General features: G+C 44.1%; 2 protein-coding genes across 2 annotated transcripts; both read left to right on the top strand.

Annotated features, from left to right (window-relative positions):
* Nucleotides 1-10,525: 10,525 nt before the first annotated feature.
* On the top strand, nucleotides 10,526-14,205 carry LOC127330989 (arginase 1, mitochondrial). The gene is made up of 6 exons (XM_051357073.1): nucleotides 10,526-10,762; nucleotides 11,786-11,945; nucleotides 12,031-12,164; nucleotides 12,378-12,587; nucleotides 13,380-13,490; nucleotides 13,785-14,205. Exons 1-6 carry the CDS (start codon nucleotides 10,628-10,630, stop codon nucleotides 14,043-14,045), a joined length of 1,011 nt encoding a protein of 336 aa, XP_051213033.1. The 5' UTR covers nucleotides 10,526-10,627; the 3' UTR covers nucleotides 14,046-14,205.
* A 111-nt stretch (nucleotides 14,206-14,316) lies between these two features.
* Nucleotides 14,317-16,831, top strand: LOC127330990 (glyoxylate/hydroxypyruvate reductase HPR3). The gene is made up of 2 exons (XM_051357074.2): nucleotides 14,317-14,920; nucleotides 16,180-16,831. Exons 1-2 carry the CDS (start codon nucleotides 14,447-14,449, stop codon nucleotides 16,711-16,713), a joined length of 1,008 nt encoding a protein of 335 aa, XP_051213034.1. The 5' UTR covers nucleotides 14,317-14,446; the 3' UTR covers nucleotides 16,714-16,831.
* The last annotated feature ends 1,323 nt before the right edge of the window (nucleotides 16,832-18,154 follow it).

The raw sequence follows: 18,154 nt of genomic DNA, 5'->3' as shown, positions 1-18,154 counted from the left end.
CCTCCGGCACCCTGCCGGAGAGGGGAATCATCTCCCGGAGGACTCTACGCCGCCATGGTCGCCTCCGGAGTGATGTGTGAGTAGTTCACCCCTGGACTATGGGTCCATAGCAGTAGCTAGATGGTTGTCTTCTCCTCATTGTGCTTAATTGTCGGGTCTTGTGAGCTGCCGAACATGATCAAGATCATCTATCTGTAATTCTATATGTTGTGTTTGTTGGGATCCGATGAATAGAGAATACCATGTTATGTTGATTATCAATTTATATCTATGTGTTGTTTATGATCTTGCATGCTCTCCGTTATTAGTAGAGGCTCTGGCCAAGTTTTTACTCTTAACTCCAAGAGGGGGTATTTATGCTCGATAGTGGGTTCATGTCTCCGTGAATCTGGGGAAGTGACAGAAATCTCTAAGATTATGGATGTGCTGTTGCCACTAGGGATAAAACATTGATACTATGTCCGAGGATGTAGTTATTGATTACATTACGCACAATACTTAATGCAATTGTCTGTTGTTAGCAACTTAATACTGGAGGGGGTTCGGATGATAACCTGAAGGTGGACTTTTTAGGCATAGATGCATGCTGGATAGCGGTCTATGTACTTTGTCGTAATGCCCAATTAAATCTCACTATACTCATCATAATATGTATGTGCATGGTCATGCCCTCTTTATTTGTCAATTGCCCAACTGTAATTTGTTCACCCAACATGCTGTTTATCTTATGGGAGAGACACCTCTAGTGAACTGTGGACCCCGGTCCAATTCTCTATACTGAAATACAATCTCTTGCCAATCTTTGTTCTCTTGTTTTTATGCAAACAATCATCTTCCACACTATACATCTAATCCTTTGTTACAGCAAGCCAGTGAGATTGACAACCTCGCTGTTTCGTTGGGGCAAAGTACTTGGTTTGTGTTGTGCAGGTTCCACGTTGGCGCCGGAATCCCTGGTGTTGCGCCGCACTACATCTCGCCGCCATCAACCTTCAACGTGCTTCTTGGCTCCTACTGGTTCGATTAAACCTTGGTTTCATACTGAGGGAAAACTTGCCGCTGTACGCATCACACCTTCCTCTTGGGGTTCCCAACGGTCGCGTGCTGTACGCGTATCAAGACTGTTTTCTGGCGCCGTTGCCGGGGATCTGAAGAAAAGTTACATCACAAAGATCTCTGACTCCCACGTCAACTACACGCCATCAACTGTTTTCTGGCGCCGTTGCCGGGGAGGTCAAGACACGCTGCAAGGGGAGTCTCCACATCCCAATCTCTTTACTTTGTTTTTGTCTTGCTTAGTTTTATTTACTACTTTGTTTGCTGCACTAAATCAAAATACAAAAAAATTAGTTGCTAGTTTTACTTTATTTGCTATCTTGTTTGCTAAATTAAAAACACAAAAAAATTAGTTACTCGCATTTACTTTATCTAGTTTGCTTTATTTACTGTTGCTAAAATGGGTACTTCTGAAAATACTAAGTTGCGTGACTTCACAACCACAAATAATAATGATTTCTTATGCACACCTATTGCTCCACCTGCTACTACAGCAGAATTCTTTGAAATTAAACCTGCTTTACTAAATCTTGTTATGCGAGAGCAATTTTCTAGTGTTAGTTCTGATGATGCTGCTGCCCATCTCAATAATTTTGTTGAACTATGTGAAATGCAAAAGTATAAAGATGTAGATGGTGACATTATAAAATTAAAATTGTTCCCTTTCTCATTAAGAGGAAGAGCTAAAGATTGGTTGCTATCTCTGCCTAAGAATAGTATTGATTCATGGACTAAATGCAAGGATGCTTTTATTGGTAGATATTATCCCCCTGCTAAAATTATATCTTTGAGGAGTAGCATAATGAATTTTAAACAATTGGATACTGAGCATGTTGCACAAGCATGGGAAAGAATGAAATCTTTGGTTAAAAATTGCCCAACCCATGGACTGACTACTTGGATGATCATCCAAACCTTTTATGCAGGACTGAATTTTTCTTCGCGGAACCTATTGGATTCAGCTGCTGGAGGTACCTTTATGTCCATCACTCTTGGTGAGGCAACAAAGCTTCTTGATAATATGATGATCAATTACTCTGAATGGCACACGGAAAGAGCTCCACAAGGTAAGAAGGTAAATTCTGTCGAAGAAACCTCTTCCTTGAGTGATAAGATTGATGCTATTATGTCTATGCTTGTGAATGATAGGACTAATGTTGATCCTAATAATGTTCCGTTAGCTTTATTGGTTGCTCAAGAAGAACATGTTGATGTAAACTTCATTAAAAATAATAATTTCAACAACAATGCTTACCGGAACAATTCTAGTAACAACTATAGGCCATATCCTTATAATAATGGCAACGGCTATGGTAATTCTTATGGGAATTCTTACAACAATAATAGGAACACACCCCCTGGACTTGAAGCCATGCTTAAAGAATTTATTAGTACACAAACTGCTTTTAACAAATCTGTTGAAGAAAAGCTTGGGAAAATTGATATACTTGTTTCTAAAGTTGATAGTCTTGCTGCTGATGTTGATCTTTTGAAATCGAAAGTTATGCCTAATGAAAATCATCATAATAAAATTACTACTACAGCAAATGCCATACAAGTTAGAATTAATGAGAATATAAGATTGATGGCCGAATTGCGTGCTAGGTGGGAAAGAGAAGAAAAAGAAAAAGAAGATAATATAGCTAAAGTTTGGACTATTACCACCACTAGTAATGCTAATGCTACACATGTTGCTGCACCTCCTACTATTAATGGTAAAATAATTGGTGTTGGCAATGTTTCCACTTCAAATGCAAAGCGCGAGAAACTGCCTCGAAATCGCTAAAATCTGAAATCGCTCGTGATAAAACTGCTGAAATTTTTTCCAACATTGGGGATGATGATCCCATTGCTTTAGATTATAATGGTTTGAATTTTGATGATTGCCACATCTCTGAAGTTATAAAGTTCTTCAAAAACTTGCTAAGAGTCCTAATGCTAGTGCTATAAACTTGGCTTTCACAAAACACATTACAAATGCTCTCATAAAAGCTAGAGAAGAGAAATTAGAATGCGAAGCTTCTATTCCTAGAAAGCTAGAGGATGGTTGGGAGCCCATCATTAAGATGAAGGTCAATGATTTTGATTGTAATGCTTTATGTGATCTTGGTGCAAGTATTTCTGTTATGCCTAAGAAAATCTATAATATGCTTAACTTGCCACCATTGAAAAATTGTTATTTGGATGTTAATCTTGCTGATCATTCTACAAAGAAACCTTTGGGGAAAGTTGATAATGTTCGCATTACCGTTAACAATAACCTTGTCCCCGTTGATTTTGTTGTCTTGGATATTGAATGCAATGCATCTTGTCCCATCATATTGGGAAGACCTTTTCTTCGAACTGTTGGTGCTATCATTGATATGAAGGAAGGTAATATTAAATATCAATTTCCTCTCAAGAAAGGTATGGAACACTTCCCTAGAAAGAGAATGAAGTTACCTTATGATTCTATTATTAGAACAAATTATGATGTTGACACTTCGTCTCTTGATAACACTTGATACACACTTTCTGCGCCTAGCTGAAAGGCGTTAAAGAAAAGCGCTTATGGGAGACAACCCATGTTTTTACTACAGTACTTTGTTTTTATTTTGAGTCTTGGAAGTTGTTTACTACTGTAGCAACCTCTCCTTATCTTAGTTTAGTGTTTTGTTGTGCCAAGTAAAGTCGTTGATAGTAAGGTTCATACTAGATTTGGATTACTGCGCAGAAACAGATTTCTTTGCTGTCACGAATCTGGGCCAAATTCTCTGTAGGTAACTCAGAAAATTATGCCAATTTACGTGAGTGATCCTCAGATATGTACGCAACTTTCATTCAATTTGAGCATTTTCATTTGAGCAAGTTTGGTGCCTCAATAAAATTCGTCAATACGAACTGTTCTGTTTTGACAGATTCTACCTTTTATTTCGCATTGCCTGTTTTGTTATGTTCGATGGATATTTCGATTCCATTGACTTTCAGTAGCTTTGTGCAATGTCCAGAAGTGTTAAGAATGATTATATCACCTCTGAACATGTATATTTTGATTGTGCACTAACTCTCTAATGAGTTGTTTTGAGTTTGGTGTGGAGGAAGTTTTCAAGGATCAAGAGAGGGAGATGATACAACATGATCAAGGAGAGTGAAAGCTCTAAGCTTGGGGATGCCCCGGTTGTTCACCTCTGCATATATCAAGAAGACTCAAGCGTCTAAGCTTGGGGATGCCCAAGGCATCCCCTTCTTCATCGACAACATTATCAGGTTCCTCCCCTGAAACTATATTTTTATTCCGTCACATCTTATGTGCTTTGCTTGGAGCGTCGGTTTATTTTGTTTGAATAAAATGGATCCTAGCATTTTTTGTGTGGGAGAGAGACACGCTCCGCTGTTGCATATGGACAAGTATGTCCTTAGGCTTTACTCATAATATTCATGGCGAAGTTTCTTCTTCGTTAAATTGTTGTATGGTTGGAAACGGGAAATGTTGCTTGTGGTAGTATATAATTAAATACTTATAGAACATTGAGTTTTGATAACTTGTTTCTTTGCAAATGTTTTGAGGTATTTAGATGGTAAGGCTTGCTGGATAAATAAGTTAAAATTAGTAGTGGATTGTTGTCTTTAAGCTTGTGCCGTACTACAAACTCTATTTAAATAGTTGAAGGCGTAGTTGGACTTGATAGCTTTCCATGTCTGAGAGTTCATCGTAATAACTAAGTTGTGCTGAAGGTCGAGGGAGCTAGCGGGGTACTTGTGCCACCGTGAACGGCTCTCCTTGGAGTAAATTTTAATCATGCTCTTAATGATGAACCTGCTAGTTGTTTGCAATAAGCTTGTGAGTTCTTTTTGACTAATGTTAAGCTACGGTTTTTGGCACTTCCACCATCTAAATTTGCTAGCCTCTTCGGTACTGTGCATTGCCTTTTGCTCACATTGAGAATTGTGCATACTTCGCCGGTACATCCAAACCCGTGGGGGAACTTTCTCTTGTTCTCCTACACATAAGCCCATACATCTCCTCAAAACAGCCACCATACCTACCTACCACAGCATTTCCATAGCTGTTCCGAGATATATTGCCATGCAACATCCATTTTACATTACATGCCATGTTGTCATTTATTATTTATATATTGCTTTGCATGATCATATACAGCTGATGTGTGGTTTACCCATGTTACGCTAGATCATTGCACATCCTGCTACACTGGCAGAGGCATACATTTTCATACATCATGTTTCATTCATTATGAGTTATTTGTACCAAAAAGTGTGTTGTCATATTAGGATGTTGCCCCTAAAAATGAAAAGAGCCGTGGAGGCCATCAAAAAGAAAAGAAAAAAAAGAAGAAAGAAAGAAAGAAAAAAAATGAAAAGAAAGAAAAAAAGAAGAAAAAAGAAAAAAGAAAAAAAAAGAGAATAAAGAAAAAGGGGGCAGCATTACTATCTTTTATCCACACTTGTGCTCATGTTTTAGCACCCGCATTATTCATAGTCATTATTTGTGCTCATGTTTAGCACCTACATTCATATGAGAGAGTTTTCATGTTTTACTAGTATAACTATGTGGGAAATTTACACTATAGAACTTGGGTTGTATATTCCAATGATGAGCCTCCTCAAAAGTGCTCTAGGTCTTCGTGAGCAACAATGTTGGATGCACCTCCACTAGTTCCATTGGAGAGCTTTCATACACATATAGCTCTATGTGCATCCGTTGCATGGCAATCACTACTCCTTGCATAGCATCGATCATAAGGCTTCCTCTTGTCTAATGGTCATTTACAGATTTGCAAGCCTTTCTTTCATTTGGCCTTCCAAACCCCCATTAACGTTCTTTATGCCGTAACATCCTGGTGCTAATACCAAATGCTTGCGCTCACCGGTTGAGTAGACTTCGAAACAGTTGATTCATGACGTTCATGTTTATGTTTACTTGACTGAATCCTTCTTATGTTGTGAAAATTTACTTGATGCTTGGAATGAAGGATAGAACTTCTATGCTGAATACTTAATACATCTTTAATGAACTTTGTACGGTTGCATGTCTTTAAAGCAATACTTCATGAAAACTTCTAGCTTGTCTAACTCTTGCATTATCATCTCTTATATCAATATAGACACTTGCTTTGAATGATTTGATCTCAGCTCATATGCTTTACAATAGTATGATCAAGGTTATGATGGCATGTCACTCCAGAAATTATCTTTGTTTATCGTTTATCTGCTCGGGACGAGCAGAAACTAAGCTTGGGGATGCTGATACGTCTCCGACGTATCGATAATTTCTTATGTTCCATGCCACATTATTGATGATATCTACATGTTTTATGCACACTTTATGTCATATTCGTGCATTTTCTGGAACTAACCTATTAACAAGATGCCGAAGTGCCGATTCTTTGTCATTGTTTTTGGTTTCAGAAATCCTACTAAGGAAATATTCTCGGAATTGGACGAAATCAACGCCCAGGGTCCTATTTTGCCACGAAGCTTCCAGAAGACCGAAGAGTCAACGAAGTGGGGCCACGAGGTGGCCAGGAGGGCAGGCGGCTCGGCCCCACCCTTGGCCGCGCCGCCCTGTCTCCTGGGCCCCTCGCGTCGCCCCCTGACCTACCCTTCCGCCTACTTAAAGCCTTCGTCGCGAAACCCCCAGTACCGAGAGCCACGATACGGAAAACCTTCCAGAGACGCCGCCGCCGCCAATCCCATCTCGGGGGATTCAGGAGATCGCCTCCGGCACCCTGCCGGAGAGGCGAATCATCTCCCGGAGGACTCTACGCCGCCATGGTCGCCTCCGGAGTGATGTGTGAGTAGTTCACCCCTAGACTATGGGTCCATAGCAGTAGCTAGATGATTGTCTTCTCCTCATTGTGCTTAATTGTCGGGTCTTGTGAGCTGCCGAACATGATCAAGATCATCTATCTGTAATTCTATATGTTGTGTTTGTTGGGATCCGATGAATAGAGAATACCATGTTATGTTGATTATCAATTTATATCTATGTGTTGTTTATGATCTTGCATGCTCTCCGTTATTAGTAGAGGCTCTGGCCAAGTTTTTACTCTTAACTCCAAGAGGGGGTATTTATGCTCGATAGTGGGTTGATGTCTCCGTGAATCTGGGGAAGTGACAGAAATCTCTAAGATTATGGATGTGCTGTTGCCACTAGGGATAAAACATTGATGCTATGTCTGAGGATGTAGTTATTGATTACATTACGCGCAATACTTAATGCAATTGTCTGTTGTTAGCAACTTAATACTGGAGGGGGTTCGGATGATAACCTGAAGGTGGACTTTTTAGGCATAGATGCATGCTGGATAGCGGTCTATGTACTTTGTCGTAATGCCCAATTAAATCTCACTATACTCATCATAATATGTATGTGCATGGTCATGTCCTCTTTATTTGTCAATTGCCCAACTGTAATTTGTTCACCCAACATGCTGTTTATCTTATGGGAGAGACACCTCTAGTGAACTGTGGACCCCAGTCCAATTCTCTATACTGAAATACAATCTACTGCAATCTTGTTCTCTTTTGTTTCTGCAAACAATCATCTTCCACACTATACATCTAATCCTTTGTTACAGCAAGCCAGTGAGATTGACAACCTCGCTGTTTCGTTGGGGCAAAGTACTTGGTTTGTGTTGTGCAGGTTCCACGTTGGCGCCGGAATCCCTGGTGTTGCGCCGCACTACATCTCGCCGCCATCAACCTTCAACGTGCTTCTTGGCTCCTACTGGTTCGATTAAACCTTGGTTTCATACTGAGTGAAAACTTGCCGCTGTACGCATCACACCTTCCTCTTGGGGTTCCCAACGGTCGCGTGCTGTACGCGTATCAGACGACATTCCACCGAGAGGGCCCAGAGTATATCTATCCGTCATCGGGATGGACAAATCCCACTGTTGATCCATATGCCTCAACTCATACTTTTCGGATACTTAATCCCACCTTTATAACCACCCATTTACGCAGTGGCATTTGATGTAATCAAAGTACCTTTCCGATATAAGTGATTTACATGATCTCATGGTCGAAAGGACTAGGTAACTATGTATCGAAAGCTTATAGCAAATAACTTAATGACGTGATCTTATGCTACGCTTAATTGGGTGTGTCCATTACATCATTCATATAATGACATAACCTTGTTATTAATAACATCCAATGTTCATGATCACGAAACCATGATCATCTATTAATCAACAAGCTAGTTTATACAAGAGGCTTACTAGGGACTCCTTGTTGTTTACATAACACACATGTATCAATGTTTCGGTTAATACAATTATAGCATGGTATGTAAACATTATCATAAACTCAAAGATATTATAATAACCATTTTATTATTGCCTCTTGGGCATATCTCCAACAGAGAGGTGCCTAGTTTGGCACATGTCTAGTACACGAGAGGTGCTTAAAAAAGGTCCAATTTTGTAAGCACTTCTTTGAACACCTTCCTTGTACATGCCCATGGTGAGGGTGTCGCTGAGGGCATCTCCAACCACGCGACCCAAATGGACGCGCTGGGCCGTCCGGTTTGGGCCGTTTGGGTGGCCAAGCGGACACGCGGACAGCGGCCCGCCTCCGCGTCCGCGTGTCCGTTTGGATCGCGCGCTGCGCCCAACGCGCGGACGCAACACATAATCAAGGAAATAGAAAAACATTTGAAAAAATGCGATTTTAAATGAAATTTCATTGAACATATGCCCTATTTTGGAAAAATTTGTACATAGCCCTATTTTGGGCAAATAAAACTAACAAAAGAAGCCCCTATATGGGCTTTTAAATTTAAACTAATATAAAAAAACCCTCTATTAGGGTTTGGTCGGCGGCGCGGTGGCCGCCGGTGCGCCGCCTAGCCCCTGTGGGCGTCGTCGGCGACGTCGTCGTCGTGGACGACGTCCCCGGGCGGCGACGCGCTGTTGTGGCTGGACCGCGCCGGGACTCCGGCCACGGAGACCATAGGGCCTCCTCCCAGGCCGAGTGGGGGCCGGAGCCACCCGAGGCTGCGGCGGCGCACGGAGCGGCCGCCTCCTCCCCGAGGCGCCGTTGCGTCTCTGCCAGCGCGGCGCCTGGCCTCCCCGGCGCCGCCGCTGCTCCACACGGCGCCTGTCCTCCTGCCGCCGCTGCTCTGGCGGCGCTCCTCGTCGGCGCGGCGCCTGGCCTCCTCCCGCCGCGCCGCCTCCTCCTCCTCCCGTCGCGCACGGCGGGCTGGGCGTAGAGCTCCCAGCCTCCGCCTCCTCGACCTCCCGCCGGGCCGCCTCCTCCATCTCGGAGGTGCGAATGGCCGCATGGAGGTGCGGCCATTTCGCCTCCTCCTCCGCCGCCGAGATCATCATCGCGGCGCGGAGGTCTGGGTCCTCCTCCGAGGACTCGAGCTTTGGCTCGAGCAGGAGAGGCGGCGGTTGCGGCAATGCCGCACCGCCGCGGGCGGCCTCTCCGATGTGGAGGCCGCCTCGGTTTCTTCCCGCAGCCCGCAGCGCCGACGGGCGACGGTGGCTGCTGCTCGCCTCGTCGTCGTTGGCGAACCGTCGCTTGGCCATGGCGGCGGTTTCGCTACGGGGAGTGGAGTGGGGACTGGAGTGGAGGGCCAGATCCCCTCCAGTCCCCATTTAATAGACTCCCTGGTCACCGACAGGTGGGCCCCAGGGAGACGAGGCGACCAGCGCCCGGACGCGAGCGGACGGCGCGTGCCATCCGCGGCCACGCAAACCTAGCCCAGATTTTGGCCGGGTTTGCGTCGTTCCGGACGCCGCGGCCGTCCGCTTTTGCGGTGCGTCCCCGCGCTGGGCCGCATTTTTGTCCGGCTCGACCCATCCGGACGCGCGGGCGCGGTTTGGGTCGCGCGGTTGGAGATGCCCTGATAGGGTTGTCGTGCACGGGGATCCGAAGGTTTCTTTATATCATTCTGCTCTCCAAGTTGCTTGTGCAAATGGCTTGGAAAGTTCATGTGTATATTTTATCTTTATCGAAAAAAATGTGTATATTTTATGCACATGAAGTATCTAAAAATGGAGTGAAATATATTGATCAATGTGTTTCTAGGATAATGCATAGTATTTCGCAAGAAAGTTACTCTCTTACACCAAGACTTTCTCGACAAATTGATATGTTAAGACGATGGTATTTTTTCATGGTACATTTATGGTTTCAAATTTGATTTCATTGATCGGCTAACTATTTCTCCAACTATTATATTAACTGATTTTCTTTTGTGGGAGCTGATATGAATTGTTTCTTGCAGATTTTTGTATCTATGTTTTTGCAGGCTTCATGTTTGATCCTTCTAACCCACGAGCGAACTTTAAATTCAGAGGATAGAATCGCTTGCCAAAAGTGAAAAACGACATTTGTGGCATGTAACAAAAAAGGTACTAAATAAATACGGTATTACCGTGCGACTTTATACCTTTTGTGGAAAAAAACGAAAAGCTTTTATATAGCGTCACGTCTCTTCTTCCTTCCCCCCCCCATAACATACGCCATCGCGCAGAGGCCACTGCGCTCGCTCGCACGCTCGCTTGCTTTCCTCGCCGTCTCCCTCCCACCCCTCGATTCCCCGGCGTCGTCAGCGATGGGCGGCGCGGCGGCGGCCAGGTGGATCCAGCGGCTGAGCGCGGCCAGGATCTCGACGGAGGCGCTGCAGCGGGGCCAGAGCCGCGTCATCGACGCCTCCCTCACCCTCATCCGCGAGCGCGCCAAGCTCAAGGTCACCCCCTTGTTTTCGTACATCTCTCCTCCCTATCTGCCGCCGCCACCGTGCTGTAAATTCCATTTCTTTCTGCATATTCCATTCCGTTCCACTCGATCCGATTCGAATTGCATGCGTGTCACTCACTGACGAGATGGAATGGAAGACGAGCTACAAAGACACGTCTTTTCTGGGGTGGAGAATCAGTGTCGGTGTCAGCGCAAACGAATCACCCCATGTTCTCTTAATAAATGTGCTCTAATTATTAATTTATTATTTCGCATTACCTGCTGAGATTGCCAGCTCTTATTCTCTCACAGCATGTGATTGCAAGGATATTAGTATTATGTACCAATGTGTTGAAGCATGTGATTGTGAATAGATACTCCCAATAATAGTGCAGAAAGAAACAGTGGGGGACACTCGTATCATCTGCTCTGGAATGGGGGGAAAGACACACGCTCATACAGTTCCCACATCAGGAACAACTGGATTGGACTGTTTTCAGGCTTTCAGCATTAGGAGATACAGTCTGCTACATTTCCTTTGAGTGTTCCGCTACCTTGTAATGAAGTGTTTTCAGGGACTGTTTGTGACTGATGTAGTCTTGTAAGAGATTAAACACAACTGCTGTATTTGTATTGAGACTAGGACACGGGGTAAGATGTATCATCAAAGGTGATCACCTGCAGACTGGCTTGCTCAAGCTTGTCTAAGCTGGAATCTGAGGTGCTCTTTCTTTGAAACGGCTAACAAATTAGTGGTATATGTCATGTACCATGCGACATATGAAGAAAGGGAGTAGGCAACAAATTATATTTTCCTTGTCTTCCTTTAGGAGTGCTTAATTTTTCCATATCTACAATTAAAACTGCAGGCTCATATTTCATTGTAACAACAATCATACATACCCTACCATTGATCGAAGGGAACAGTGAAATTTCTGACCAGGTTCTGCATTCTAGGATGTAGCATTACTTTCAGTTATATAACACCTGTGCCAATTCTACTACTCCTGATTTTGCTTATACTTGGACTCAGGGAGAGCTGCTGCGTGCTATGGGTGGCGTAAAAGCTTCTGCATCTCTCCTAGGAGTACCACTAGGGCACAACTCATCGTTTCTGCAGGGGCCTGCATTTGCTCCTCCCCGCATAAGAGAGGCCATTTGGTGTGGAAGCACCAATTCTAGCACCGAAGAAGGTATACTTAGCATCATCGAAATGCTTAGTAGGTATGTTGGATGTAAGAAATGTTATTCGGAAATCATGCCTTTCGTGCTATGCAGGCAAGGAATTAAATGACCCAAGAGTGCTAACAGATGTTGGTGATGTCCCTATACAAGAGATTCGTGACTGCGGTGTTGAAGATGACAGATTAATGAATGTAATCAGCGAGTCTGTCAAAACAGTCATGGAGGAAGTAAGTATATTATCCCACAATGATTGATTCAGGAACTTATTTCAGAAAAACCAAGGCATCTTATTTCTGAATCCAATGAAATTTGAAGTTTGCAACAATTGTTTACATAAACTAGCCAGGGACTTGCTACAACAATGCTGAAAGCTATTTAAGCAGAATAATATTTGAACGTTATTTTCACATATTTAACAACAGTGGCACACCGTTGTATAGGATCCTCTTCGGCCGTTGGTATTAGGAGGCGATCACTCAATATCTTATCCAGTTGTTAGGGCTGTGTCCGAAAAGCTTGGTGGACCTGTTGACATTCTTCATCTTGACGCACATCCAGATATCTATGATTGTTTTGAAGGGAACACTTACTCACATGCTTCCTCCTTCGCAAGAATAATGGAAGGAGGTTATGCTAGGAGACTTCTACAGGTAATCCTAATTGTTCATCATGTCTTAGTTCTGCATTTCACATGAGCCATTCGGCTACTACTCAAAGAAGATATTAAGTTTAAACATGATGGTGTTGTAACCACTCTTTGTAAAAACAAATTATGAGGACTTAGCATCAGTTGGCTATGAATGTTGAAGTACGGGCTACAGGATATCTACTACATTGGGACTGTTAAAAGAATCTTTTTTCCCTGTCCATTAGTGTAAGGGACCAGTGAGATATCCTGGACTAACCTCTTTCTGTTCACAATTGCCAAGTGGACAAATAACAGGAATTTTCAGAACATGGATATTCCGGATCCCGCATGAACATAAATTAAAAAAATACTAAATGAAATCAGAAAAATACAAAAACTTTTTTGTGAAAAGAAATAATTTTGCATGTAGAGGATGTATGCAAAGTATGTACGTGCCAAGTTTGAAACTTAAATTCGAAAGTATGTAACTTGGGTAAAAAAGACAAAGTACCAGATGAATAGTATAAGTATTGGGATTTCACTGTGCAAGTTGCATATTTCTCTTTCTAGTGGAGGCCACATATGTACATATTTTTCCTTGAAAATTGGTAAGCATGAGTATCAAGCGCTCAAGGCCATATGTACGTGCATGATTTATGTCAAAATTTTCTAAGACTTATAAATACGAATTTTGGTCTGTTTGAAAATCGGGATCATGAGTACCTATGAACCAGACACATATTTTTGAGTGGACAAACCTGGTTTTATCTGGCTTCTGTATCTTTACGTTTACATTGTATCTGATGGATTTCAGGTTGGACTTAGATCAATTACTAAAGAAGGACGTGAACAAGGGAAGAGATTTGGTGTGGAACAGTATGAGATGCGTACCTTCTCCAAAGATCGGGAGAAGCTTGAGAATCTGGTAACATGTGAACCACATCATTGCATGTTTGTTTTACTTTATCAGTTGTTCATTTTAACATGAGGACAGTTGATATATGTGTTATATGGTGCTGTTCTGCCTATCAGGTCTTCAGTTCGTAATTATTAATTTTGCCTGACATTCAGAAATCACAATATACCATTCATCCGTCTTAACTCAAAACTCATGCGGCAGCCCTGTTTGCCCCTGGACCTCCTTTAATTTTCAGATTGCTTTATAACCAAAGTAATGAAAACTTGCAACCAACCTTGTTTATTCTTATTGTTTTTTCAGAAACTTGGGGAAGGTGTAAAGGGAGTGTACGTCTCTGTCGACGTGGACTGCCTCGACCCGGCATTCGCTCCTGGTGTCTCTCACATCGAGCCGGGAGGCCTCTCGTTCCGTGACGTGCTCAACATCCTCCAGAATCTGCAAGGCGACGTTGTGGCGGCAGATGTGGTGGAGTTCAACCCACAGCGTGACACAGTGGATGGGATGACGGCTATGGTCGCCGCGAAGCTGGTCCGGGAGCTCAGCGCCAAGATCTCCAAGTGAGGGTCTGTGAGGCAGCCATAGAATTTTCCAGGCTTGTTGGTCGTCAATCTTGTTTCATATATGTATGTATGTATCAGTCGTGTCACATTTTGTTATGTGACTTAACTTCTATAAATAATGATAAAGTCTTGCGGCCAAAATGTTGCAAAACTTGCCTTTATTTGGCGCTGTGTGCTCTCACTGTTCTTGTTGGTAGAATGCCATAGTGTTTTTTTTTGATAAATAGAAAAAATCATAGTCAAAGGTTATGTATTGGTCTGTTTCAACAAAAAGTTGTACGGAGTAGACCCTAAGAAAAGTTGTTGAGACAACGTTGTGAAGTTGTTAGTTGTTGAGAATATTTACTGCTTCTTTCCAGCAGAAGGAAAGAGCAACAGAAATCACCTGAGAGCAGAACAACTATGGGATCGACCGGCGGCGATCGGGCCATCCTCCCGACCGTCCTGCTCTTCCGTCGGCCGGACGGAGCCTTCTCCGCCGCGCTGCGCGAGCGCTACCGCATCCTCGACTTCCGCGCGTCCGGCGAGACCCTCCCGGCCTTCCTGGCGGCGGCCGCGGCCGCGGCGGAGCCGGAGCCCCCGCGCGCCGCGGTCGTCGTGGGCGGCGGCTCCGTGCTCGTGGACGTCTCGTTCCTCGACGCCGTACCATCCCTCCGCTGCGTCGTCAGCACGGGCGCCGGCGTCGACCACATCGACCTCGCCGAGTGCGCGCGCCGCGGCGTCGCCGTCGGCAACTCCGGCGAGGTCTACTCCACCGACGTCGCCGACTACGCCGTCGGCCTGCTGATCGACGTGCTCCGGCAGGTGTCGGTGGCGGAGCGGTACGTGCGGCGTGGGTCCTGGCCGGTGCTGGGCGACTATCCTCTCGGATCCAAGGTTCTATTCCCGATTTCCTGGATTGTTCTGTGCTTACTAAATTAACTCGCTTCAGTTCAAGTTTCCTGACTGCGCAAGCAAATCCGATTATTTGATCACAGCCAGATTATGTGATGCGCTCTTTGGGAGTGACTATTATGTTAGTAGGAAAGAGTGATTGTGAGGAATGTGGAGACTGCTCCATTTCTCTTATGATAAATGATCTTGTGGTAGCAGTAGCACAACTACATGATTGTGAGAATGATTGTTCTGAAAGCGATGCTGATTTAGTAACATTTAATTAATTCGGCAAAATGAACTATTCGTCTCCCTTTCCATGATTTCGGCACGCAAAGTAATAAAATAATGTGCAATTGTACCCAGGTCATCTCAGAAAATCTGTGAAGGGAACTTCCTTTTGCAAGATTCTCAAATATATCAAATTAACCATGTGGCTATTCACACGTCTACAACATTACCCTTGCTTGTACTCATCATATCTCAACATGTAGTTCCATTGGTATGGAATAAAACAAGCATTGTTTTCTGAAGGTTAACATAGTATCACAGACCCAACAGTTTAGCTGTCCTGTTCTCCATTGCCTATCAACCCAAATCCACTATTTTATGCAACTACATAGATCTGTAACATATCATCATTAGTCCATGAACCAATATGTCAACGACGGAAGTTTAATTTTTTACATAATGAACAGCTTCTATCCAAATTCTGCTTGCAAATGCACTCGTTGCAGACTCTGAATAGAATGATTTAGGAAAGCATGATTGATGGCTATCCTCTTTTGTCATTCTTACATTTAAGAAACTCTACATGGAACTTGAGGGAAATTACCTGTAAATAGAGGAAGGGTCAGGGTAGGGGGAACGTCTGTACAAGTTTAATTAGCAAATGTAATGCTACAAGCGTCATGCAAGTCTATCGGTTGGAGTATGCAATACACAAACTCCTAGTCATATATATACTTAAGCGGGATTAACCGACACATCAGTCCTTGTATGAATTGACGGTTGCATTCTTCTCTATGTCAGAAATTCTCTGTTCTATAATTGGAGGTTTGATTCATCTTATTTAGATCTTGTAGTCTGCACCTATTTTTAGTGCTACCCCGTAATTTCATATGTTGGATTAATTGCATCCACAGTTTGCGCACTTCTTATACTCTAGTCATACAATAATTTCCACCATATTTGGTTATGGCACAAGACATCTATCTTCTTCCTTTCGCAGTAAAGATTAAATGAACTTTTGTTGGTCTCAGCTTGGTGGCAAGCGTGTTGGCATCATCGGCTTGGGGAACATTGGCTCACGGATTGCAAAGAGACTTGAAGCTTTTGGCTGTGTCATCCACTACAACTCCAGAAAACCAAAGGATTCAGTCTCTTACAAGTACTTCCCAAATGTCCACAACCTTGCTGCTGAATCCGACATTCTCATTGTCGCGTGCGCGCTAACCAAGGCGACGTGGCACATTGTGAACAAGGATGTGCTGGAGGCCCTCGGAAAGGATGGTGTGATCATCAACGTCGGGCGAGGAGCACACGTTGATGAGGCGGAACTGCTCGTGGCACTCAAGGAAGGAAAGATCGCAGGCGCGGGGCTTGACGTCTACGAGCACGAACCCAAGGTGCCGGCGGAGCTGTTCTCCATGGACAATGTGGTTCTGACGGCCCATGCGGCGGTGTTCACGGAGGAGTCCAGGTCGGACCTATGGGCATATACCATCGGCAATCTTGAAGCCTTCTTCTCTGGTCAGCCATTGCTCTCTCCAGTGCATGCTGATTCTCTAGGTTAGTGAGTGCAAGTCAGGTCACTCAAATCAGATCTGTTGAAAGTTGGGTTGGATTTGTAACATTGTTGCTCTTCCGGAGAGAACATCTCAATAATATACATCATTATCATGGTTCCAGTTATGTTCATTTGCAGATATGTAAACCTAGGAAATAAACCAAATAATACGAATATATGATTAACGCTACACAAGCTTCCTGGTAACTTTCAGAACTACTAAATCTATGGAAGTGAACCAGATGCTTAGAAATATTATTTGTAGCAACTAACCCCGGAGAGGCACATTACACTTGTACAGCTCTTAGTCTTTGGCAGTTAATAAGCTAGAACCAGGAAATGGAATAGTAGAGACAGTGGCAAAATCTAATCGAAAAAACCAGGAGCTAGCTATCTTGTCCAACACTAGCCAAATTTATTTACTGAAACTAGGAAACACCATGCAACAGCACATTGATTATTATTCTGGGATACAGTCAACAGCTAGTTTTGTTGTCGTGGAACTAAATACAGCTACAACCAAGTTTTTCTATGTGCTTGTTACTCTTCTCAGAGGAAGAACAGACAATTTGGCCCTACAAATTGCTGCTTAGGCTCACTTTGGTCCCTTAAATTTTCAACCGTCGATCATTTGCTATTCTCGCCCTTCGTATGTACTTTTTTTTTTTTTTGAGAAACCACATCATATCATTAGTTAAACCTTGGAGAGTACAACAAACGTGGCCAAATCTGGAAAGATCCAGAAAAAGAGCATACACAGGAAACTTGCACAAAGACCCCAATAAAAAGATAAAATTACAAAGAAAGCCCTACAGGTCCTTGAACACATCCAGATCAAGTCCAGTCGCCGCCGCCGGCGGCACTGCCGCCGGAGAAGAAGACGGACAGACCTCACTCCCAACTCAGAGGAGATACCATCGGAGTCAAGCTCCTTTGTGGACCTCAAAAGCCGTCCGCTGCAAGCAGCAGAACCCTCATCTTTGGGGCTCGTCGGCCGGGGAGGAACCCCGTCACTCCTCAGAGCATGGCACCGCCGCATCCCATCGAAAGCATCGAGGAAGAGCGCCAGAACCACAACCTTCAAGCCTCGCGACCCGCTCCAGTGCAGCACCCCTCTGGACGAAGCCGGCGCACGCCGCCGACCAACTCCAAGACGCTTCCCACCTGATTCCCGACAGGATCCGGAGCCAATCCACCACGGGAGCAGCAGATCAGGGGGAACAAAATACCTCCGCGACCTCGCCGTAGCTGCACCGACGCCGTCGCCAGGTAGACAAGCTCGCGCGCCTTGACAGAGAATCAAGACCACGAGCACTTTATTCGCCGCCGCCGATACATCGACGGCACGCACACCTAATCCACACCTATTTACACGCCGAGGTCGAAGATCCGAGGTTCCCCCCCTCTCCCGCCGCCGAAGCGGCCGACGGAGAGAAAGGGAACCCGCG

This window comes from Lolium perenne, chromosome 2 (genome assembly GCF_019359855.2).
Source record: "Lolium perenne isolate Kyuss_39 chromosome 2, Kyuss_2.0, whole genome shotgun sequence".
Classification (NCBI taxonomy): domain Eukaryota; kingdom Viridiplantae; phylum Streptophyta; class Magnoliopsida; order Poales; family Poaceae; genus Lolium; species Lolium perenne.
Note: the sequence above shows the minus strand (reverse complement) of the source record. Positions and strands in the feature narration are given on the sequence as shown.